This window comes from Podarcis bocagei (assembly GCF_964188305.1).
Source record: "Podarcis bocagei genome assembly, chromosome: 2".
NCBI classification, from domain to species: domain Eukaryota; kingdom Metazoa; phylum Chordata; class Lepidosauria; order Squamata; family Lacertidae; genus Podarcis; species Podarcis bocagei.
In genome coordinates this window covers 95593240-95618213 of record NC_138126.1, presented here as the reverse complement: position 1 = coordinate 95618213, position 24974 = coordinate 95593240, and the positions used below count along the sequence as shown (strand labels likewise).

At 43.4% G+C, this 24974-nt stretch overlaps 1 protein-coding gene and 1 long non-coding RNA gene across 6 annotated transcripts in view; one reads left to right on the top strand and one right to left on the bottom strand.

Moving 5' to 3' along the window:
* Positions 1 to 24974, top strand: part of LOC308582412 — a 46229-nt gene that overhangs the window by 10277 nt on the left and 10978 nt on the right. For both annotated transcript variants that reach the window (XR_014005670.1, XR_014005671.1), the window contains one exon: positions 19483 to 19562. This is a non-coding gene — a long non-coding RNA (uncharacterized lncRNA). The remainder of the gene's footprint in view (positions 1 to 19482; positions 19563 to 24974) is intronic.
* Positions 19958 to 24974, bottom strand: part of SEPTIN9 (septin 9) — a 207879-nt gene continuing 202862 nt past the window's right edge. For all 4 annotated transcript variants that reach the window (XM_081185392.1, XM_081185394.1, XM_081185393.1 and 1 more), the window contains 2 exons: positions 24179 to 24230; positions 19958 to 23245 (listed from right to left, as the gene is read on the bottom strand). In XM_081185392.1, coding sequence (XP_081041518.1) covers positions 23107 to 23245; positions 24179 to 24230 — 191 coding nt within the window. In that variant the 3' untranslated portion in view covers positions 19958 to 23106. The remainder of the gene's footprint in view (positions 23246 to 24178; positions 24231 to 24974) is intronic.

Here is a 24974-nt window from a genome sequence, read left to right as displayed (position 1 = left end):
TACCGAAGCTCCGATGGAATACTGGCGCTGAAACGTACCACTGGAGGGTCTCTCCCGCCCCTTCTCCCCCCCCTTCACATCTTTGTGTACTACACGAACATGAATTAAACTCTGATGAATGTGGTATTAATTAATTACACGAAGATGTGCATGGTAAGGGAAAGGGGAGTTGTGTGCTATGCAAATGAGCCTAGGATGAACGGCTGTAAATTTGTTTTATGCTGCGTTGTTTTCCCTTCTCTCTTTGCCCACAAGGTTGAGTGACAAAACTGTGTGTTAATAAGTCAGCACGCCTAACCTGCAGGCATCAAACACAGGCATCCGAGAGATTTACAGCCATCTGTCTCACAGTGTCAAGATGAGCGGTAGGAAGGGGGTGACTCGAAGGAAGAAAAGGGAGCTCTTGCAGCCAGTGCCGCCATTTTCTTGCACTCGAGAGGGTTGGTGAGAAATCTGTGTTGCACCTCCTGAAATGGCTGTTCAGAAAAAGAGAGCTCACTCAAGAGTTTACCCCATTTCTTCTCCAGGAGGAGCCAAGTTCTCAAGAAGGAATTATGTCTTGTTGTTAGAGATAGAAACTGCTTGCTACGATGCTATTAGCTAAATAACACTTTTTTAAAAGGAATTAAAGCAAAAACACATACATCCAAGCTCCATCTGCTTAAATTTACACACCCGTTCCTCAGCACTGATTATCAAAGGATATTCTACATTGTTACAGAAACAATAATATCTATGAGATACCCAACGATGTGACCAATGTCAAGCAAACAATCACAAATAATGTAGGTCCTTGTTTTCTACAAGGCTTCAGAAATGTTAAGATAGCATTATCTTGGCTTAAATTCAACCACTCATCAGATTATCGTCTGTGTACATTCTCCTGGGTTCATGGAAAGGCATATATGGAGCTGAAAGGGCACTGCACTGAGGCACATATGTATGTTGTGCTTCAGTGTACCCTGTAGGTTCATACTGAGCTTCATGGTGGGCTGTTTTGGAGACGCCATTAAACTACCTCCATGCCTTTCATTACCCAAAATAGCAGCTTTGCCAGGACTGCTTGAGTGGTAGGGGCTTTGCAAGCTGATCTCTACCCAGTAAATTAGGCAGATCTGCACACAGCTGGATTTTAACCTATTCCCAAATGTAAGGATATCTAGCTATGAGGTGGCTGGCAACTACCCTTATAGGCATGGAATTGTAGCCAACTAAGTTTCACTTAAAGTAGGCCCACTGAAATTGATTTGCTTATTAAATTAGTCGCGTCCAGTGCTTTTTTCCTAAAAAAATATGTTTAGGGATACTCTCATTTTTATTCAAGAAAATCACCATTTTATAGTTCAAATTGGGAAAAATAAATACAGTAAATGGACAAAAGTACAAAGATTCACAAAATGTTTAGGGGTATGCGTACCCCTGCATCCGCCCAGGAAAAAAGCACTGGTCATGTCCATCCTGAATGTGACCTATGGCTGCTGAATCAAAAAACCCCTTGATTTTAGACTATTTATGCAGGCAAGTTTCCAGTCTCTCAGTAGGAAGGTACATGTGAGACAGGAAGGGGACAGCTTAAAGTATGCAACTCCACAAAAACTGCACCTTCTCTAATCACATAAGGGAAGATTGATTCACCAACTGATATTCTGACAAAGTTTTTTGCAAAGCACCATAATTCATAATAAAATTCTAGTGACATTATTACCTCTGTGAATTTTCTACTAATGGACAAACCCATCCAAATATTCAGTTTAACTCAGTTGCCAGGGGCGGTATTCAACGAATGTGAACCATAGATGCAAGGATTTCTACTTGTGCAAACATAATTTCCCCACCTCTTCTCCCCCTTCATATAGCCCACATCCTCTAGAGGGTTGAGTGAACCCCAGGAACAGATTTAGGGGTACAGAATGGAGAAGAGGGAACTAACATTCGGTTGCTCTGTTGAATCTCACCCTTGGTTTAACCCCCTGCCTCCCAGCAATAACTTAAGTAACCCAAATATATTGTCCATTGTTCATTTCTCCTCCCCTCCAGCTGTTCCTTTTCCTTTCTTCGCTCTGACTAATCCACACTTAGAATTCCGTGCCTTGCACATCTGTTTTCCTGCCTGCCAACTCTGTGGCTAGGCTTTCCCATATTCCCATGCCTTCTATCCTGCAAATGACACAGGTGACACTCAGCAAAATAAGGGCCAGTCTGCATGTTACATATCTCATAATGCAAGCCAGATATGTGTGCTCTTGAGGAATCACGTGTGGTCTGAAATGCATGTGTGTGACTCCAACTCCTGAAATTTTACCCCTGCAAACTGGGAAAAGGAACCAGCACACTAGATAGGATGCACAGTGGTTGCATATTCTTTCAGGCTCCCATTTTCTGGCAAAAGTCACCCAAGCCAGGGTTTATCAAGGGTTTGCCTTATCTTATTTGCAATGCCACAGGCAGTGTTTGAATTACCAGGAAGTAGAGTGGCCATTTGTCCTAATTTATGGGGCATGGTCTTCTATTTTGAAGGTGTCCTCAATTTGATGGCTATCCAGTCCTGGTTTAAATCCTACAAAAATCATAAGGGAGAGCAGGAGCCTTAAAGTTGCCCATGAACAGTTAGCAGCACCCAGTCAGCATACCAAGCAGGTCCACAAATCACCAGGTGCTTTCCCTACCATGGTATTCATACTGTCAATACTCACTTTTTAGGGCACTTTTTTGGGTACCCAGCTGTTGTTAGACTACAACATCCCTGACCGCTGGTCCTGCTAGCTAGGGATAATGGGAATTACAGTCCAACAACAGCAGGGGACCAAAGTTTGAGAAACACTTAGAGAAAGAAGTTGTGGTGCAACAATTTCAGATACTCTTGGATGAGACATATATTATCTTCTTGACCCATTTCAGGCTGGGTTCAAGCCTGATTATGGGATTGAATCAGTCTTGGTTGCCCTGATGGGTAACCTTTATTGGGAGAAGGAAAGTGTAACTCTGCTATTCTTATTTGATCTCTAAGTGGCTTTTCATACCATTAGTATCCTGAGCTGACGTAATGAGATGGTTATCGGAGGCACTGCTTTAATGTAGTTCTATAGTAGGGTTGCCATATTTCAAAAAAGTGAATTTTTATTTTTTGCTAGAGTTAATGAAATTCACCAGAATCTACACTTCTGACAGGCATCTGGATTTCCCCAGACATTTCAGCGATTTCCGCTCGGATGCTCTTTCTGATGGCCGAAACCCAGATATGTCTGGGAAATTCTGAACGTAGGGCAACCCTATATAGTATTGGGTGGTTGTGTTCCAGTCCCCTGGCAGTTATGCTGTGGGGTGCTGTAGGGTAGCAGCTTGTGCCCAATGCTTTTAAAAATCTGTAGGAAGCCATTGGACAGAAGGAGATTTGGGGCAAGGTGTCATCCTTACTCTGATTCTACTCAGCTCTCTTTTTCTCTAACATCTGAATCAGGAAAGGGCATGCAAGTCCTGGACTGGTGCCTGGACTCAGTGGTGGACTGGATGAGGGCCAAGAAACTGACTGATTCCTGGCAAAGCAGAGGCGCTATGTGTGGGTGGTTTCTTTGTCTGAATAATTGGTTAATTGCCTGCTTTGGATGGAGTTGTGCTCTCCCTTAAAGAGCAGTTCATAGTCAGGGGCTGCTCCTGAATCCATCGTTACTGCTGGAGGCCTAGATGACATTGGTGCCTTTTACCACCTTTAACTGCTAAGAATAGCTAGGGCCGTTTCTGGACTGGGATAGCCTCAACACTCATCCATGCACTGTTAACCTCCAGACTGGATGACTGCAATGCGGAGCTGCTCTTGAGACTGGATCTGGCAGCTGCAGCTGGTGCAAAAGGCAGTAGCTCAACTGCTCACTGGGGCAGGATATCACCAATTCATTATTCAGCTATTGAAAGAATTGCATTGGCTGTCAATTAGCTACTAGGCTGAGTTCAGGGTCCTGTTTTGGGTGTATAAAGCCCTATACACCTTAGGATCAGGATACCTGAAAGATAATCTTGTCCCTTCTATGCTCAGTTGATCACTGCACTCTGCAGGTACAAGCTTCCTGCAGATTCCATCTTATCAGGAGGTCCGTTCCACACAATATGGGAACTGGGCCTTTAGTGTTGTGGCACCTACACTTTGGAATTCCTGTTGAATTCCATCTCTGTTTTGATACCTACTGAACACCTCCTCCTTCAAACAAGCCTTTTAAATTGAGATCTTTCCCAGTCTACATCTGTATTGGAATTGTTTTAAAGATGTTCTTAAATGTTTTTATTGCTTCATCGCTTTCTGTTTGCCACCCTGGGCTCCTTTGGGAGGAAGGATGGGACATGAATTAATCAAACAAATACTAAATATTTAAACTATAGCAATTATTTCCACATTTGCACCTATGCATATAAATTACCTTTGCAAGTTTTATGCCGACTGCTGCCGGCTTTGTCTTCTTTCTCTTCTGGTGATGCCAGTCCTCTTTTTTGACAATATATAACTGGCCACACTAGGGGAGGGCAGAGGGGACCAATCCTTTACCTTTTACATTGCCTCCTTTAATTACAGTGGTACCTCAGGTTAAGTACTTAATTCGTTCCGGAGGTCCGTTCTTAACCTGAAACTGTTCTTAACCTGAAGCACCACTTTAGCTAATGGGGCCTGCCACTGCTGCCGCGCCGCCGGGGCACAATTTCTGTTCTCATCATGAAGCAAAGCTCTTAACCCAAGGTAATATTTCTGGGTTAGCGGAGTCTGTAACCTGAAGAATATGTTACCTGAAGCATATGTAACCTGAGGTACCACTGTACTGCATTTAGAGGGCTGCCCTAACATTGGGGGAGGGAGGGAGAGATTTTGGATTTTATTAAGGACCTATCCCACCCCCATGATTTGCATATTGACATACCAGGGCAAAATCCCAAGACCTGTGAAGTTAACCAAGTTACACAAAGAGTCTTCTGAAAAGCTTCTAGGCCTGGGAGCCCGGCTTCTGAGCCTCTCATTTAAACACTAGCAACGGAGCTTTGCTCCAGCACAATGGCACTAAACGTAAATATAGGTTCGCTTTTAAATGACTGGTTAAGTTGACTGCTAGCTTGAAGCGATTGCGGTTCTGAAATCCTTGAACCTGTGGGAAATGCCACTGGAAAGGGATAAATACAAGTTACTGAACAGCAGGTAATAAAACATTGCATTTAACTCTCCTAATACCAGCCCTCATTAATTAAACCTCACGCCCTCCCCCCTACCGCAAGGTAGGTAACAATAACAGCATTGTGAAGATGGGCTGTGTGGGAGACTCGGAGAGCTTAAGGTGATTTCCTGAAGGTTACACAGTTAAGTCCGTGAAGAATAGACCACCAAGGACTAGACAAGCCTCTCCATTTCCATACTGCTTGATTAATTGTGGCATTTCTTCTCCTCAAGCCATTAGGGAAAAGGCCAGCACTGAGTGGGTTAAAGGCAGCTTATCAAATTAGGCATTAAACTAAGTGGAGAGAAAGCGCTGGTAAGAGTTTGTAGAAAACCATTCAAATTGCAAGTGTGGGTTACAGTAATTGCTAAATTATAGTGTGGCTGCTTCATTGAACACAACCCTGACCTACCCCCCAACATTAACGATATGCAGGGGCTGACTCTGGCAGACAAAACCCAGGGAGTCCTAAGTTATAGTTTAACACTCTTATTATGATTATTATTATGATTATTACTACTACATTAGCACCTAGAGGACCTAGCCAAGGATCATTGTGCTGGGAACAGCACAGTCACAAATAATAAAAATGTTAAATCTGACAATTTAAGTAGTCATGAGAGACAGTGAGGACTGGAGAATGGTGAGCGGAAGGTAGCTTGGCACAGAGAACTGGTGTCGTGTTGGCCTCCGAAAAGGGAGAACGAGAGATGTGCGAAAAGCAGTTAAATTGATATCTGTTTTATTACTAGTTATTAAGAAATGTAACCGAAGTGTTCCTAGGCGCTGTGTCACACATGCATGTCCATTTCTTGATGGCTCCAACATCGTGCGTTGACTTGTATGTAGGAATGGACCATCACAGATTGCAGTTTTGGATTACCTTAAAAGCAGTGATTTCACATGTCCAGCAGCTGGTCATCAAGTGGACATTCATCAGGTGATATAAAGGCATATGTGAACCAACTAGACTTGTGGGCTGTATTTGAACGTTATGGTAAACCAGATTTCCGTGGTACTTTGTGTGCGTGTGTGCTTTTAAATTGTTTTAAGTGTGTTCAGTGCTGTTTTTAACAGAGTTAGTTACTTTAATATTTGTATTGATCTTGTGTGTTTTAGTAGTATTTGTTTCAATTCATGCTGTGAGCTGCCTTGGGCCCTGCACTGGGAAAAAGACAGGATAGTAATAATAATATGAACTCAAGGGTTGCATTTCCTCATGGACACATTTCAGGGCCCACATGACACTGGTGGGCTGGGCAGGAAACAAAAGTGGGAGGAGCAGTGTATGTTTTTCATGCACCTGCACCCCAATCATATCTCTGCATTCATCTAGGCCAGGCATAGGCAAACTCGGCCCTCCAGATGTTTTGGGACTACAACTCCCATCATCCCTGACCACTGGTCCTAATAGCTAGGGATGATGGGAGTTGTAGTCCCAAAACATCTGGAGGGCCAAGTTTGCCTATGCCTGATCTAGGCAATCAAGAGGCATTATCACTATGCAAGGATATATTCAGGGACGCGGACTTAGAAAAAATATTGGGGGGGCCCGGGAAAGCTCATGAATAATAAATAAGCTCATGAATATGCAAATAAAGTGGCTCCGGCCCTAAATAGGGCAAGCCACGCCCCCCCAGCCAGCCGATTGGCTGGCTGGGAGGTGTGGCCAGTCGGGATTCCCCTGTTCTCGCGGGATTTCCGGCAGTGCCTTGGCAGTGGCGGTGGTGCTGCGAACCAGCGAGGCAGGAGCCCCCGCCCCCGGGGATTCCCTAATCTCGCGGGGGACGGCCGGGGCTCTCCGATTAGGGCGCGCGGCTGGCTGGCTGGCGAAGGAGCAGGTGGGGAGGAGGCGGGGGACGGCGGCGGCGCTCTGCTGGAAGGGCGCCCGCCCGAGATTATTGGGGGGCTGAGCCCCCCCAAAAAATTTTTTGAGGGGGCTCGAGCCCCCTCAAGCCCCATGGAGTCGGCGCCTATGGATATATTCTAGCCAGGCAAAAGCTCCCAATGAGTGTGCAGAGTAGGCTCATTGAGGGGTGTAGTCAAAGGATAGGGAATGTGGCCTGGGAAAAGTCCATAGCCTGAGGGTCTTCAACCCTGTTCTGTGGTTTGTGTGGAAATTCCTTGTTTAGTGTGTCATTCACAAGCTGGAATGAGTCCAAGCAAGACTTGGCTCACATGTTGCCCCCTGACTCCTTCCGGTACAGTTTGGGGAAGAATTCTGGAAGCTTTTGTCTGTTGGTTTTCCTTAGACTCAGCTTGTCCTTGCTTGAAAACCCAGGAACAGTACTTTGGAAGAGTATATCTAGTTTGCATCCACATAAGTGAAGCCAGCCCACCTTGATCCTCATCTGACTCTACCATCCACTCTACAGACTGAGGCAAATGCAAGCCCAGTCTGGGCAGATTGCCCTGCGTATTCTCACCCACAAGAAAATATATTTCCTTTCCTTGCCTACTTCTTTGGTCCACCTTCCTTTGATGCTACAAGAATGCATCCTTGGAAAGCAGTGATTATTATGAATTGCTTTTTTTAAAAAAAAAAATCCCATGATGTTATGCTGGTGCCCTAAGCTAAAAATTGATTTGCAAATTCAGAATAATCAAATGCTCCAGCCCTGCTGGGACTGTTCCATTTCATGTGGGCAATTGAATGCTTTTGAATGCTCCTCTGTATAGACAAAGGAGCAAACCTTTCCTTACTTAATAAACTGGAGTGCCCCTAGCCCTCAGTTCCCTCCTTCTTCTTCCCCATTCTCTTATTCTCTAAGACTATTGTTTGTATCTAGGAAATGCAGTAGTCGCTGGCAGATGCAATAATTGTGATGTTGCTGCAAGCAAAAGATGTCTATCTAAAAGCAAAAAAGCAATAACACACCCCGCCCCCAAACCCCCACAAGTATGGGCAAACATCTGCAACCAGCGTAGCTGGCCTTTTTAAATACTCCTGAGTAGAACAAGCTGAACAGCAGTTGAGCCAGAGCTTGCTGTAAAACTGACCTGTTCAAAAGTGAAGATGTTGTCTATTCCATTTCATCATCTTCTATAAAGATGGTCATATTTTAATCTGTTTCTCAGATGTCCTGAATTTCTGACTTTTTATTGTCTTGAGGGCACTGAGTTCTCTCCAGTTTATTTGCACTTTTCCTTAAAACATCACACTCTGCTTATTTCGAGCTAGCTGTCTATTTATTTTCTGTAAAGAGGGGTGAAAATGTTGGGGGATTGGCTTCAGTTGGCCTGCATACATTCAGCACAGGTATCAGGTGCAGAGGAGAAAAGTGTCCATTGAAAGGGCAAGGTTTCATTCCCAGTCAGCCTAGCCAAGAGCAGATGGAAAATCATCTATAGACTAGCATTTATTGCTAATTTGTTGGCAGGCCCGGGTTTGAACAGAAAACAGCATCAGACATAACAAGCATGAGGCGCTCCACTGAGAACTGAAATCTAGAAGAGGGTATATTGTAGAAGCCAAGTGTTTGCTTTGGACTCTCAGTATAATGTGCAGCATGTTGATATGATTGTGTGTCATGTGTTCTCTTGGCATGCTGAAGGAATTGCCCACTAACCAAAAGTTCTGTTGCCTAAGATATGTGTAGTAACACAAGTTAAACTGAAGAATGTTATGAAAGTATTGCAGTGGTATCAGTGGGCAAAGTTACTATACCCTCAGTACCTGACTTTGTTCTTTAAATGGCCTAATCGGGCTGGAAGGACATCTCTTAATGAAAGCATGCAACCCACCCCTTTTGTGACGTTTTTGTGATGTTCTCAGGTCACTCCTGGGTTTGATGTGATACATGTGTTCGTGGTTGTGCACATATTGGATGCAACTAAAACTGCCTGTACAGAGCCATGAGGGGAAAGATGATGATGTCCTATTGACTAGAACCCCAGCAGGGTTACACTAACATTGGGAGAACATTGCAAATGATGCCTAGATACTGTGACACTCCTTCCATCTATGTCTTGCATATGGTGCATCTGTTTATGCAACTACAAATTGTTGTTGTCATTCTGCAACACCACAACATTACAGTGCTAATACACTTATTACGCTAAGTGCTTTGGATGATAGACACAGGACCTGAGTAGGTTCATATAGGGAGAGGCAGTCTCTAAGGTATTGGGGTCCCAGTGTGTATCAATACACTATTGCATTTCCCCATCCACACATGCAATTTCAGATAATTTAGGTCTCCTAGTTGTCTGAGTCATCTCCAAGTTCTCGTTACTTATCCACTAAAGCCAAGAGAAAGTAGCGGAAATGCTGAATGCTTTTAGGAGGAAAAACATTACAGCATCTGAAGGCCCTTTAAATGATTCAGATACAACCCCGTCTGTAATAAGACATCTATTTTGGTTAATCTCTTAGTTGCAAATCTTGGAACTCTTGAACCTGCCTGAGGCTGCTGTCAGCAGCACTCTATTTAATATTGCTTATTGGGAATAACTGCTATCTCCCAGTGTAACCTCTTAAAGTCACTCTTATTGCTTTGCCCAAATATACTTGCCTTGAGGACATGGAGAAAAGGTTTTATTTTTTCCTCCTTCTGCAAAAGTTGTATCGCTAAGATGATCTGAGCAAGCGGAATCAGATGAGACTAGGCTTTTTCCAGGAGCTGAAAATAACCTCATGTTTTAGGGTATTTTAATTTTTTAAAATGTTAAATAGGGTTGTGGACTGGAATGACTATGCTTTGATTACTGGCAGGTAAAGGGTTTGAGGAGATAGGGAAATCTTAATCTTTTAGACTCACTACTTTGCAACAACAATCTCTACCTGCAGTTGAATTGGGAGCCAGTCTTGTATAGCATGCCTGCATTGCAGGTTATGTCACTTCATTCTGGTTTACTGACAACTCGTTGTCCTCTTTGTCTTCTCTGCTCCTGAATCTACCATTCTTCAATTCCATCGTAATTGTGTCTCTTGAGGCTATTCCTGGGCAATTCTTTATTCCATTTATATCCCACCTTTTTCTCCAAGGAGCTTATGGTGGTGTACGTGGTTCTCCCCCTCCTCAATCCTCACTGTGGCAGAGGTTAGGCTGAGAGACAGTGACTGGTCCAATGCCACTCAGTGACCTTGATGGCCAGGTGGGGATTTGAACCCTGGTCTCACATATCCTTGTGCAGTGGTACCTCAGGTTACATACGCTTCAGCTTACAGACTCCGCTAACCCAGAAATAGTGCTTTAGGTTAAGAACTTCGCTTCAGGATGAGAACAGAAATCGTGCTCCGGAGGCGTGGCAGCAGCAGGAGGCCCTATTAGCTAAAGTGGTGCTTCAGGTTAAGAAGAGTTTCAGGTTAAGTACGGACCTCCAGAACGAATTAAGTATTTAATCCGAGGTACCACTGTATGACATTGTGACTAGGCCTGGGCGATATATCGCGTAGGACCAGTAAGAGTAGCAGACTGCGATGTCGCTAGCAGCGTCCGCTGGAGGGAGTCAAGAGTTCCTTCCTCCAGCAGGCGCTGCTAGCAGAGGGACTCAGGAGCGTTGGCGGTTTCACCAGTGCTATATCACTGAGTGAAACTGACATCCCACTCTGCCCCCATACAACGGACAGGGGAGGGAGAAACAAACTGTACTGGCAATACAGCTTGTTCCTCCCTCTGCAACTTTTAACTGCTCAACTGAGGAGTATGAGGCCCTTGCCTCAGTTGAGCAGTTAAAGGAGCCCCCAACCTGGTGCTGGCTCCCGCAAGCCAGAGGTGGGGTGAGGGCTCTGTTCCCTCCCCACAGCCCAGCTGCGCAAACTAGCTGCATTGTCCCAGCCTGTGAGCCTTGGTGAAACCGCCTCAGCTCTCAAGGTGAGGGCTGGGGCAGTTTCACCTGGTGTCTCGCAGGCAGAGGCCAGTGAATCTTGTTTTTTCAACATCGCAGTATATTGCCAAACCTCCATGTTTGGCTGGCGATACACCACGATGTTGAAAAGCTGATATTGCCCACTGACCCTGACTGGAGTCAGTCCTGCAGCTGATATTGCCCACTGGACAAAGATGTGTAGTCAGAGTTTACACTTTTGATTTTTCCTGTTACTATTCTGACTAAGCATGTCTGTGATAAATTCATATTGCAGATCCTTATAGCTGCAACAGGGTTGGTGAAGAAACTTGGAAATAGGGTAGGAAAGAGTCACTGGGTAGGAAGTGAACCATGCCCTTTCATCTTTGTACAGAATATATTAAGAAAAGGACAAAGCCAAGGGCTGAATTTCTAGCTAAGATCCGTTGGGTCACCTACTGCAACATCAGGTCTTGAGACATGCAAGTCCAAGACATTTTTTTTCCTGAGGCAAATTTTCAAACTGGGCTCCCTCCATTCCTTATTACAAAAGCATTACTTCAATGCTGGTGGTAAAAGTGTCCTCCACTGCAATACGCTTTACAGGGAGCTGCCTTTGAAAATGGTTCAGAAGTTTCAATGAGCACAGTATGTTGCTGCCTGACTTTTACTGGTTTAACGTAAACAGATGATATAGCACACCAATTCTGTTGCAGCTACACTGGCTTCCTATACACTTCTAAGGCCAATTCAAAGTGCTGGTTTTGACCTATAAAGGTCCTTAAGGCTCAGGACCTCAATGTATTCTGGAACTTCTTTTCTGATAGGAACCTTCCCAGACCTTTAGATGTCCTTTGTAGACCCTTCTTTGAGGGATGCACAAAGGAGGATGGTCTTTTCAGTTGTGACTCCCCGTCTGTAGAATGCTCTCCTCCACCTGGCACCTTCAATGTCAGGTAAAAGCTTATATTTTTACCAAGGGCTATTGATGGACTAGGATGATAATGCTTTTGAGGTTGGTGTGCTACCAGAGATTCCTGTGGCGCTGTGTGTGGTTTTGTGTATGTTTTATTAATTGCATGTGTTTTTGTATGAATATGTCAGTATTGTGATGTTTATGTTTTAAGTATATTGTGAGTTGCTTGGAGACCTCTATATAACTAGTGACTAAAAAAATAAATAATAATAGCTGAGGGTAGCAGGGTATCTTGGAGGCAGGGTAGAGTCAGGTACAGTGGTGCCCCGCAAGACGAATGCCTCGCAAGACGGAAAACTCGCTAGACGAAATGGTTTTTCGGTTTTTGCGTTGCTTCGCTAGACGATTTTCCCTATGGGTTTGCTTCGCAAGACGAAAACGTCTTGCGAGTTTGTTCACTTTTTTCTTAAAGCCACTTGAAGAGGCGCAGTTGCGACGGACCGTGCTTCGCAAGACGAAAAACATTGCAAGACGAAAAGACTCGCGGAACGAATTAATTTCGTCTTGCGAGGCACCACTGTATGTTGACACATACAGTTGTTCCAGCACACAGAGCTGTTCCAACTATTCATTTCAGGTTCCTGTCCAGCAGCATCAACTGCCTCAGGCAGGTGCCTCACTTTGTCCAATAGTAGGATTGGCCCTGTACATTTTCAGACTTATGGCTAGAGTTGACATACCCGAGTTTCTACTCCTTAGCCCCTACTCTACTCCTACGTATTTTATTTCACCTTTTACATGTGTTTCAAGGCAGCTAGCAATAAAACTAAAGCACCATAATGAACAACAGCAATAAAAACAGCAACAAGCAGCATAAAATCAATAAAAAGGACCAGAACAATGAATTGAGGTGTCACTGAGAGGAAGAGAGAACCCAAGAGAATAGGGTGGACTTGAAAGTTATGGCACAGAGCAGCAGTGAAGGAGCCAAACACAGATACCTATGGATGGAGTTCCATTGTTTGTATGTCACACTGAGAGGAACCTTTCTCCAAGAGCTTGCAACCTAACTTCAGAAGGTGGGGTAAAGATCTGGAAAGGTTCATGTGCAAAAAGTCAATTCTTGCCAATACCAGATACCAGAATATTTAGGGTGTTAAAGGCCACAGGTAGCACGTTACCTTGGGCTTGGAAACAAACTTGCAACCACTGTGTAGCTCTTTCAATACTGACATTATATTTATCATATTGAAAATATATGAACAAAGAAGGGTGCATTCTGAAAAGAATATGTTGATTCAGGGATATGTCTATGAATATCTATTCACAGCACATGAACAGTCAAATGCCTTCCACAAAGGGGAGGGGGAAACATATACAAATATAATAGTGCATGCTAGAAATAGTCCAACATTTAGCAAAATCTTAAAAGCCAAAGACAGAACACAATAGCAAAAGGTTTTGCTGTGTGATTTTGCATGGCCTTGCTTTTCCATTGCTCACATTTCAGACAGTGGCATGGTGTAAAATTGTGTCTTCTTTTGTTGAAAATGAATGATTGATCTGTACCTGGCCCATAAGGTTTAGAAGTACTTCACACATGGATCTTGCACATCATGGTTTCATCTTCTGTCCGCCCCCTTCCAGTGGATGCTGTGCCTATGACACAATGGCCGAGTTGCCTGTAGTGTAGGTCAGGGTTGTGAGCATCTGTACTTGGAGCAGTCCTGGATGATGTGTTGGTCTCTAGTCAGGTTCTTTAGGTCATTGGCAAGACTTGGAAAAAATGAAATTTTGGAGGCGAAAGGTTCTTTTCTGTTTACCAGATAATGGTAGAAGGCTTATTTATAATAGGTCTCACCAGCCAGAAACTTCACATTGCTGCCAATATCAGGGACTGATGGCTTCATGTCTCTTTAGTTAGGCCCCAGGTGTAGAACATGAAGTTCCTGGTTCAGCCTTCGGAGTTCCTGGCATGGGAAAGGCTTGGGTCATAGAAATGAATGGAGTCAGGTGACCCAGCATGCTTCCAAATGCAGGCTTATTTTCCAAATGGGTAATTGAGATGTTGCAAATGGGTCACTGGCAACAGCCTTTTTGTTTTTATTTTACTTACTAGATTTCCCCTGGAAGGGGTAAATCTTGATTAAATTGTTGAAAAATACAGGCTGGCATTTTGAGGACATTATTTGGATTCTGCAAAAGAACTTGTAGGCATAAGAACTTTCCACCCCACAAGAAACACCCATCTAGTAGCACCTCCAGTGCACCACTAGAATTCAGAGTGAATTTCTGCTTTTCCCCTGGACAAGGGATGAATATAACAAATTATCCCTGTCTCCAGAAGTTAAGAAGCACTTGAAGAAATTATGATGCAGGTGGTTAATAAGCAAGCTTTCTCCTTTTTTTATTTATGAGGATCTGTGAAGTTGAACAAAACATTTCTTAAACATCTCCATTAACTCTTAAGGTATGGATCACCATAATCAAATATGTAAGATAAATAGGAGAGTTGGTAAAAAGTGCAAAGGGGGGAGATGAATGGGATTGAATGAAGTTGTTTGTGCAATCTTCGCTATCGTAGTCTGCTGCCACGCTAATAATGAATATATGCATTATTAATAACAGTGTTTATTCTCATAAACCAAGTACAGCAAGTTAATATTTAATCCAAATCATGCAAGAAGCCCCATCCACTCTTTCTCAGGCCTCCATTCTTCTTCCTTCGTTTGACTTGCCTTCAAAATAATGTCAACTCTAACACAAATCCTACTTCTTGATCCAAAAATTCTTGTTGCCTTTCCAAATCCACTAGGTTTTTTATTTATTTACTTACATTTTTGATAAATCTGCCTTGCAGTCATTGGAGGCCAGGAGGTTTTATATTGGTGACTCAAGTGAGGAAGCATTATGTATTATTGGTGATATCTGTGTTCTTACATTGTTTTGTCTTTGTTCTCAGGACCCATGATGTGTTGCTACCACAAGTGAAGCACACATTATCGAGAATGACTAAATGTTTATGCAGCTTAACAATTATAAATCTATTATTTGGTGTGACTGCTCTGCACAGAAATACTTCAAGTACAGCAAACAACTTTAATGAATTGGTGGGCTCAGACAGGAATGACTAAAATAAGGATTGGTAGATGACTTTTCCAAGGCAATTTCCTCGTTCAGGATCAGGAAAATAGAACTCAAAATACCATTCTTACAATTTATTTTTCCCAGGACTTTTAACACTTTCATTGCCTCATCCTTCAACACTTGTTTGACCTTTTGATCTCTGAAACTACTGCCCCTTGGAATTGACTCAAATATGCCTGGAAAATAAGGACATTGAAACTCGCCTTCTGATATTGAAAATAAAACTACATACCACACCTTGCCCTTCCACATTTAATTTCACCTGAAAATTACATGCAATATGGAAGATACGGGGACAGGAGTGTAATTTTCCCCTAAAGTACTTACTGTATTTTTCACCCTATAGGACGCACTTTTTCCCCTCCAAAAATGAAGGGGAAATGTGTGTGTGTCCTATGGGGTGAATACAGGCTTCAGGAAGCTCTGCGCAACCCTCGCGAGCCCGGCGTGAAGCCGCGCCGGTCTCCCGAGGGTTGCGCAGAGCTGCCTGCACTCCCGGGCTCCGTGCAGCTCTGCGTAACCCTAGGGAGCCCGGTGTGAAGTTGCGCCGGGCTCCCAAAGGTTGCGCAGAGCTGCCTGCATTCCGAAGCCTGGGTCGCGCTGAAGAGCGCGCCCGGGCTTCGCGCAGCTCTCCGCAAGCCTGGGGAGACCGGCGTGGCTCCCTAGGCTTGCGGATAGCAGGCTGTTCTGGGGGCTGGGGTCAGGGGAAGCTCGGGCTTCCCCCATGCCAGACCCGTGCCTGGGGGGGGGAATAAAAAAAATCTTTATTTCCCCCTCCAAAAAACTAGGTGCGTCCTATGGGTAGGTGCGTCCTATGGAGCGAAAAATACGGTATGTCCTGATTTGATGGGTTATACAGTGGTACCTCAGGTTACATACGCTTCAGGTTACATACACTTCAGGTTATAGACTCCGCTAACCCAGAAATAGTGCTTCAAGTGAAGAACTTTGCTTCAGGATTAGAACAGAAATCATGCTCTGGCGGCGCAGCGGCAGCAGGAGGCCCCATTAGCTAAAGTGGTGCTTCAGGTTAAGAACAGTTTCAGGTTAAGTACGGACCTCCGGAACGAATTAAGTACTTAACCTGAGGTACCACTGTACATGTATTGGAGAAGGTAGTCTATCTTTCTGGCAGACATTTGCACCAAGTTCTGTAGTAACATCTTGCTACCATTTTATGAATTAGCATTTTCACCTTTGTGTTGGTAAATAAATATACAATAAGTGTATTAAGTATGCATACTTTCCTAATTTCTCACTAACAGATGAGCATTGCTTTTGGTTCTTTTATTGTCCACCGAAGTTGGGTATAACTTGCAATAGTGGTGAAGCATTTTAATGATATATAAATAAGAACCTTCCTGCCAGTAGCTTTGTCAACAATGAACTGTGCATCATTTCTAAGTTTCCTTAGCCCTCTCCACACATCAAACATAGGAAGCTAGTGCATTCATTGAAAGGGACAATGGGCCCAGCGCTTCTTTAGCAAGGCACCTTCGTCTCTCCTGTATAGCAACTATACTCTTTCCTTCCAGGACTGACAGTCCTGCCCCTTTGGAAGCTACAGTGCTTTCTGCCACCGGCGCCTGTGTTGTTATTTCTAGAGAGGATTTATAGCATTTTGGGATAAGGCTCCAATGAAGTTATTAATCAGAGAGATGGAAGAGTCCAGCACAGTTTATGGTGTGATGTGGATGAAAAGAGAATTCTGAATATTAATGTCTCAGATAATGATTAAGAGATAGAGAAGAATTTGAGGGGGGGGGATGTAGGAAGGAAGGACAGGAAGCATTGTGGGTAAATATATGCAGCTTCTGGTGGTGATTACCCTCCAAGTAATTAGTTTTTAAAACAGGCAGACGTTTCAGGAGCCACTTACTCTGAGCTGCTTTAATTATTTATGTTCTCTTTTATTCTTAATATTTATGGCAGGTCCTCTTTTAAACAGGAGTCGCGTGGTGCAATGGGGCCACTCATCCTGAACAGAGATCCCTCTCTGTCACAGGTCCCATTCCTCTTCCTCCCCCACCCCAAACTGGATGTTCATTGACAACAGCCCCTGGCTGGAGTCAGTCCTGCAGACAAGTTTATCTCTGTGTTTTCTCTCTCCCCTCTCCTTTCGATAGGATGACAAATGGGATGTCAAGAATTCCACAAGACCCCCCGCCCTACACTGCAGAAGCTTCTCACTCTCCTCCATTAAGGCAGCAAACAGTAAACAATGCCTGTGCCCCCACTTCCAAATAAGCTTTATTGAAATATAGTAATATTCCGACCAAATAATCATGGCAGCCACCTGGAATAATTGCGTTTTATGAAATGGGTTCTATGGGTGGGTGGGTGGGGGGGGGGGTAAAATATAAAAATGCACCAGGAAAAAAAATGCAACTCAACCCCTAGATCGTCTCCCTAATTTCAGTTGTGGCTTGTATCTCTGTGTGCGCTACATTCCCAACCTGTCATCCAGCACACATGTGCACATTTAAAAAAAAAATATTTTGCAAAGCATGTAACACTTAGAAAATCAGTTGACTTTCAAACAATAGGAGTGGCTTGGTCCAGGGAGTCTTATTTTAAATGTTAGCAATGTAAGTTTTTGGTTGTATGCAGTATGTACGTAGTTTTTGGTTGTATGTAGCTTGTTTTCTGCTTTGAACCTTTGGTTTATAAATGTGTCAGACAGAACAACCTCACAGGGTTGCTGTGTGAATAAAGTGTGTGTGTGTTGGAAGCTGTCACATATGCTGCGTTTAGCTCATTGGAGAAAAGGGAGAAGAGGCAAGGTATGAATGGAATGATCTATAGTGTCCTAGTGTGATCTACATTGGTAAGCCTTACAGAGACAAAGGCACACACACCTGTGTCATTGGTGCCACTTGTGCCCCACATTGAATATCCCAGGTTACACAGAATTTTAGAGCTACAAGAAGGGAAGTCTCACTGCACAGTACAAGGGACTTTTGGATACAGCAACAAGGAGTCACTACCATTCAGTTGCCAAATGATTCCACCACCCAACTCATAGGAAGCTGCCCTATACAGAATTAGACCATTGGTTTGTCTAACTCAATATGCTCTCCACTGGCTGCCAGTGGCTGTCCATGGTTTCGGACAGGAGTCTGTCCTAGTCCTACCTGGATATGCTGGGGATTGAACCTGGTACCTTCTGCATGCAAAGCAGAGCTAGGTCCTGCTCACTGAGCTACGGCCTTTCTCTAGGTCTCAGCCTAAAATGGATTGCAGTAGTGTCAAATCTATAAAATTGGCATATATCATTTGTCTTCCTCCCACCAATGGCTCAGCAAACATGCACAGTCTTGAAGGATGGAGATGTTGTTAAGGTCTGCAACCCACACTATGGAAAACAATGTAAATGTTAAGACAATAAGATCGAAAAGATAAAATTCGTTTTTTGGTAGCATTTGATACCATAGTTCAAGAAGATACGGAGCAGGGTGGTGATGGGAGAAGCCATATTAGTTTGCTACAGAAAAAACAACCAAGTCAGAATTGGCCCCTTAAAGACTAGCAGATTTATTGTGGCAAAGGCTTTCTTGGGTCAAAGCCCAGTTTTTAAAAGTGATAAAGTGATACAGTGGGCTATGGCCCAGGAAATCTTACACCACAAAAAAAGGTGCCACAGGATCCCTTGTTTTTTATTAACCAAGAAGTGTTTTTAAGTGTAGTCACTGACAACTGTTTGGGGGCCATGCTCGAATTGTTCCCCTCATGCTGCTAGGATGATCCTACAGAATGGCAATGAGGAATGTATTGGCCTCTCTTCATACACTTCCTGTGGAGTTCTGCTCCACCTCCTCCTGTTGCTGCTGGCTCGGGCCGGAGGACAAAACTACATAGAAATATGGAGTAAGGTATGACTGTACTGTGCTGGCGATGCCCAGTTTGGTAGATTTATTTTTGGGCTGTGGCTGAAGGTGGTAGAGCCAACTGAACACAGGCTCTAAAAGTATGAGAAAGGGAGAGAAACCTCTCTGTCCACTTATTCCATACCTTGTTTCATTTAATACACCTCTATCACGTCCCTCCTCTCACCATTTTTCTAACCTGAAAAGCCCCAACTGCTGAAACCTTTCCACATATGGAAGTTTCTTCAGCATCTCGATAATTTAGGTTGCCTTTTTCTGCAACTTTTCCAATTCTGTGGTATCGTTTTTGAGGCAAGGTGACTAGAAATCACACGGTATGCCAAGTTTGTCTTAATTTTAAAATGATTAACACAATACCTTGTTTTTACAATGTTAATTAATATTTTACATTCAATAGTATGCTTAACATATTTTATTGTGCTTTATGTGCTGTGTTTTCTTCTTGACCAATATATATGTGCTGTTAGTAACTGATAAGTCATTACAATAATGGAGTTATATTTTTGATCCTTTTTGTAATAATCCTTAATATGGCATTCATTTTTTTCCACAGCTGCCATGCGCTGGGTCAACCCTTTAATGGAGCTATTCACCACCACTACCACCCCAAGATCCCTTTCCCAGGATCAGTTGGTAAGACCTCATCTGCATATGTTGTAAACCACCTAAAGGTTTTGGGGTGTTGTTGCTTTACAATCAAGTGGTACAGTGATTGGTTACTTTTTAACTTGCATCACCACTATTTGCCTCAATTCCGTCAGATTCCGTTCCTGAAAATATCAGTTCAGGAACGGCAATCTGCTGTACTGCTTCTGCACTGAAGATGGGGGCAGGGGGAGAGACAATCAAGCATCTCTGCAAAATAAGTTACTATCTTTCTCACCACCTCATATTTGTTGCAACGTTTGGTCCATTTGCAAAAGAACCTTTAGAAGCTGGGAGAGCAGTTGGGCAAAAGCGTAGTTCACAGGTAAAGCTTACACAAAATATACCTTTTGGCCCTGAAGACAACAATAATCCTTCTGACATTTTCCATTTGAAACATTTATTTTTGGGAAATACATATTAAACACTATTATTTATACAAAACAGAACTAAATTTGTCATAATGCATACAATCCTCAAAAAGGCCATTTTTTAATAGATTTGGATGATTTATTTTTTTGGTTTCATTCGGTAAAACCTCCCCCCGCCCCGAAGTACAATATAAAAGGAGAAAGCCATTTTTGTCTTGCTTTCGCTGGCTGAGATATTGGCAAACGAGATACAATGCATTTTAATTTTTATGTTGCTGAAGTGCATCTAAAAAACCAAGAGACATTCTCTATTACCCTTTTCATAGTCTTAAACACTTGAAATATATATATTTTTAGTTAATACAATTTTTATTTTGCTAAAATATAGCAAGTCAGCAAGTAAAAAAAATAATTTTCCTCAGCTTAACACAGCTCAGTAAAGAGTCCTCCGTTTATTCATTTTTATGTTTGGGAGGCACAACACAAAAAGTTAACATGGCAGGCTTAGATTTAACTTGCAACACAAAAACAACAACAACGTATGAGTGCCTCTGAGCAAAGAATATGTGCAGATGCATCCATTGAGGGCCATGAGTGGCAAAACAAGTGAACTAAATGCCTGACACAGTTTTTGAGTCATAAAGGAAAGCACTTGTCAGGGAACACTGTGGAAGCAGCAAGTAAGCTCTTGGGAAGTCTTGGTTAGAGTCAGTGTGTAGGCTTGCATCCTAAGGACATGCAAGACGAAAGTGGCCACTGGCTGAGATCCCTGTGTGTTGTGTGTTAAAGTGTGAAGCATTCCCCTTAGGCATGCTGAGAGTGGGCTACATCAGTGCCAGTGAGAGCAAGATGAAAACTTATCATTTGCCTTTTCTGAAAGCCAGGCATCAGCATGCCCGTTCTGTTCTTTGCAGCTCCACAAGAGGGCAGCATGGCTCAGGGCTTTCCACTTTGGAAAAGGAGCTGTGATGAGAGTCTTCTGCACATGGCACAAGAGGTGGTGGTTCTATAGAGCTGGCTACTTAAGATTTGCTGTCTGAGGAAGAGAAAGCTGTGACTGCTGGTTCTCTTGGTTATTTTTCCATAACTGTGAACATGGCCTCTGCCCCTCCAAATCGGGTAAGTGTTTAGCAAGCAGTTCTTTCCCCCTTTCTCTGCAAAGAGATGTTTCCTCTGACAAACCCGGAAGTTGCACAAATGAACCAAATGGGTTGCACAAATGAACTTCTGGGTTTGTCAGAGTTTAGTTGCCTGACTACTGGAGTTAAGACTGACTGAAGTACTCGAATGAAATCAATGTTAAAAAGAACCCTTTGAGCAACTGGCACAACTCTGCTTCAGTATTAAAGTGTGGCATGGAAAGTAGGCATAGGACCTCAAGTATTCGGGCCAGCTGATGGGGCAAACAGCTTCCACATGATCCCTACTTCACAACCGCCCTCAAGCACAGAGATCATCTGGAAAATTGTATTGTGTAAATTGACAATCTTGGATTAAGCTGTGTGCTTAACCAAGGGCCATGCATTACTGCAGAATGCATGCAAGATCCTGGGGCTCAGCATTTAATACAGAGCAGGGGGTGGAGAACCTGTGGCTCTGCAGATGTTGTTGCTTGCCCATTGCTCAGGGATGATGGGAGTTGGGGTTTGAGCAACAGCATCTGCAAGATTACAGGTTCCCTATTCCTTTTTGCATGCATGGCCCATCTATATGTGCAGACCTAAGGAATTTTAGCCACAGATAGTTAGAAAAGTTATACACACATAAAGCTGCACAATGAGAAACAGCCAGGAACACACACACCCCATAGCCTCTCTAACATTTTAAATAAGAAACAGGTTAAAACAAGAGCTCGAAAGATTGAACTCTTTTCAGCTGAGATTAAAGGGACAGGGGGATTGGGGAGGAGAGGAATGTCCTAAGAATCAAGGTGACTTACATTTGATCCCATAGTAGACCTTTTCTCCAGTGAGCAAGCTGGCTCCCTATTATTGCTGGCTTTTTTTAAAAGGAAAGGGGATATAGATCAGACATGCAGGGAGTAAGATGTGCATAGTGCTGGGTGGAATTGTGCCTTCTGATAATACTCCATTCACTCTACCCTCACGTTAAAAAACTTTTATCTAGGTCATGAAAATCTTCACTTGAAATGGGTGGAGATAAGATACAAAAGAGAGAGGAACACAAACACACGTACACACACACACACACTAAAAACAAACATACAGTGCTTTTCCCCTTCTCACTCTGGTTTACAGAACAATAAACCTTTGGCACTAGGAAATCAAGTGGCTCAAGAGGAAGATTACCATAGACTTGAACCACTGAAACAAAGAAGGCAGACAGGAGCACCTCTCTTTTCTCTCTCACTTTCATAAGGGTGGGGAGATGCTTTGGTGGCATGTCTGACCTAGCATCCACCAGTGCCTCACCAGGCCTGTATCAACCAAGTTGCTAATGAAAGCTTCCTCATCCAGATCACCTGGTCAGGATTGCAACTTTTGTTGCTTTAACTGGAGGTGAAACTGCATGGATAGGATATGGAATGTGCGGCACCTTCTTCTCTCTTTCACGCAGCCCTGTGCCCCATACTTAATAGCTTCAACTCATGGCACAACACAAGGTATCACATTCAACTTCAACACTAGGGCAACTGTCTATGAAACTTACAGTTCACCTCCCAATTGACCAAAGGGGACAGAGGGGGGGAGTCAGTCTGTGCTTTCTAACAACGTCCATCTCAGCCTTAGTAGGAGCTCCCCCAGTTTCAAGAAAGGGACGCTCACCTATCACAGTAAAGGACCTATGGCAAGGAGGCCACAACTAAAGTAAAACATCAAACCAATGCATATCCTGTTGAGGTTCCCTCATCCCCTCCCTAGGGATCAGTAACTACAGCCTACACAGAAGAACAGAATAGATGTTTCACATCACAGACACTAGAAAAGAGAAAGACACTACATTTATTACAGAAAAGTACTGTTATTTGGTCAGTTAATGTCAGCAGCTTGGGTATTGTTGGTGGAGAGGGGAAAACAACAGTGGCATAGAGTTTATATGGGGTTTTTCTTGGGTTTTGTTTTTTTTTAACGAAAAGAAAAGTGTGGGGCGGGAGGGGGAGAGGAAGAGAGCAGGCTGGGTCCTTGCTTAGGCATGGAGTGTTACATTTCATTGGCCACCAACTCCTCTTTTTCAGCTACGCCATTGGAGAGCATATTCTGGCCTTCATTCAAGCGTTTGACTCTGTAGGCTTCAAAATGGATGCTGCTGGTAATGTCCTTGATGTTTTGCATGTGTGTCCTATGGGAAGGAGGAGAGAGGATTAAAAAGAGATCTTTCTGATGTTGGAAATAAAATCAACAACAGCTTGACACAGGAATGTAACGGAGAAGGGCTGTAAAAGCAGTGCCTTGCAGATGCAAAATCTGAGATGCTGCTCTTGACATCTTCAGTAACTTTGGCAGACCCCTGCCTGAAACTCTGCTGCTAGTTAGAATGGACAGCACTGGGGTAGATTGACCCAGACGGTCTCTCTTTGTCAGATTCCTATGACAGGGCAGCTGAGTGCTGCCATGGGAAGTAAGTATAGTAGACCAGGATACCTTAATAACTGCCTGAACCCTCATATCCCAACTGGTTCACTGAGATCATCACTGCTAGTTGCCTCCTAGGTTACAGAGGGACAACTGGCCTCAACCAGGAGTTGGGCACATTGGTATTGCTGGAACACTTTTCCAACAGAGATTTGGCAGGCAGACTCGCTTTTTTCAGGCATCCATTGATGACCTTTTTATGCTGACAAGCTTTTACAGCTGTTTAGGTGGGGGTTTTTTTTATCAGCCAGTCACTTTAATGCTTACCTATATTGTTTTTATTGGAGTTTTATGTTTAAACGTTGTATAAACTGCCCTGATATTTTATGATATGGTGGTGCAAAAATACTTTTATTTACAAATAAATAAATGAATTACTAGCAGCAGTACCAGCTGTGGGGTGGTAGCATTCAGGATGCATTGGCTGTGATGCTACTTCAGATAAATAGATATTACACACATGTGCATGTGAGGAAATACTTGTGTGTGTGTGTGTGTGTGTGTGTATATATATATATATATATATACACACACACAAAACAAAGTTGTACATACTCTACTCTTAAATCGCAGAAACAAAATTAAGGAATCTTGAATTAACACCCCCCCAACCTCTTTCTCCCTTGAAACTGTTACCAACCTGATCAAGAGATCCCGCAAGTATGCGAACTCACAATGCGTTGTATTCTCAACTGTAAAAGAAGGATACAATACTTGATATGAGCACAAAATCAATACACACTAGACTTCAGATTCACAAACCACATCAATACCCAAAGAACTTGCAAGTGTCTGGAGCATAGTTTAAATTCTCAATAGTGGCCCTTGAAGATCTAGCATAGGTTAGAACAGGGCTAGCTGTGCCCTCTAGATGTTGTTGGGCTCCCAGCTCTCATTAGCCCCTGCCAGCATGGCCAAAGGTCAGGGATTATGGGAGTTGGGTGTCTAACAACATCTGGAAGACAACCGGTTCCTCACCCCCTGGGTTTGAGGAACAGGACAAGTTCTTCACAGTGTCTAAACAGCGTTGCCTTGGGACTCTCTCTTTACAGAGTGTGTGTAGAGTGTCCCCACTCTCAGTCATTTATATATAGGCAACAAGGCAAGTGTCATGAGTTCAAGAAGACCCTGCTTTGTGATGGCCTCACTGATTCCATGAGTTACCAAGGATTGGCCACAGGGGGGAACCAGAAGGCTTAAAATGAAGGCCTTTCTTTTTAGAGAAATCCTGCTTTGAGAAAAATGTTTCTAACCAAGGAGCCAAAGAATCACAAATCAGAGAAACCCACAGAAATAAAAAGGTGGCAACAAAACAAGTGTAGCTTGTGCCGCTAGATGTACAAAAGGAGTAACACAGGGGAGGGGAATCATTTGATGTTGCAGTTGACATGGTAGAGGCAATTTTGAGGGAACACACAAACATTTCCAGTAGGAAA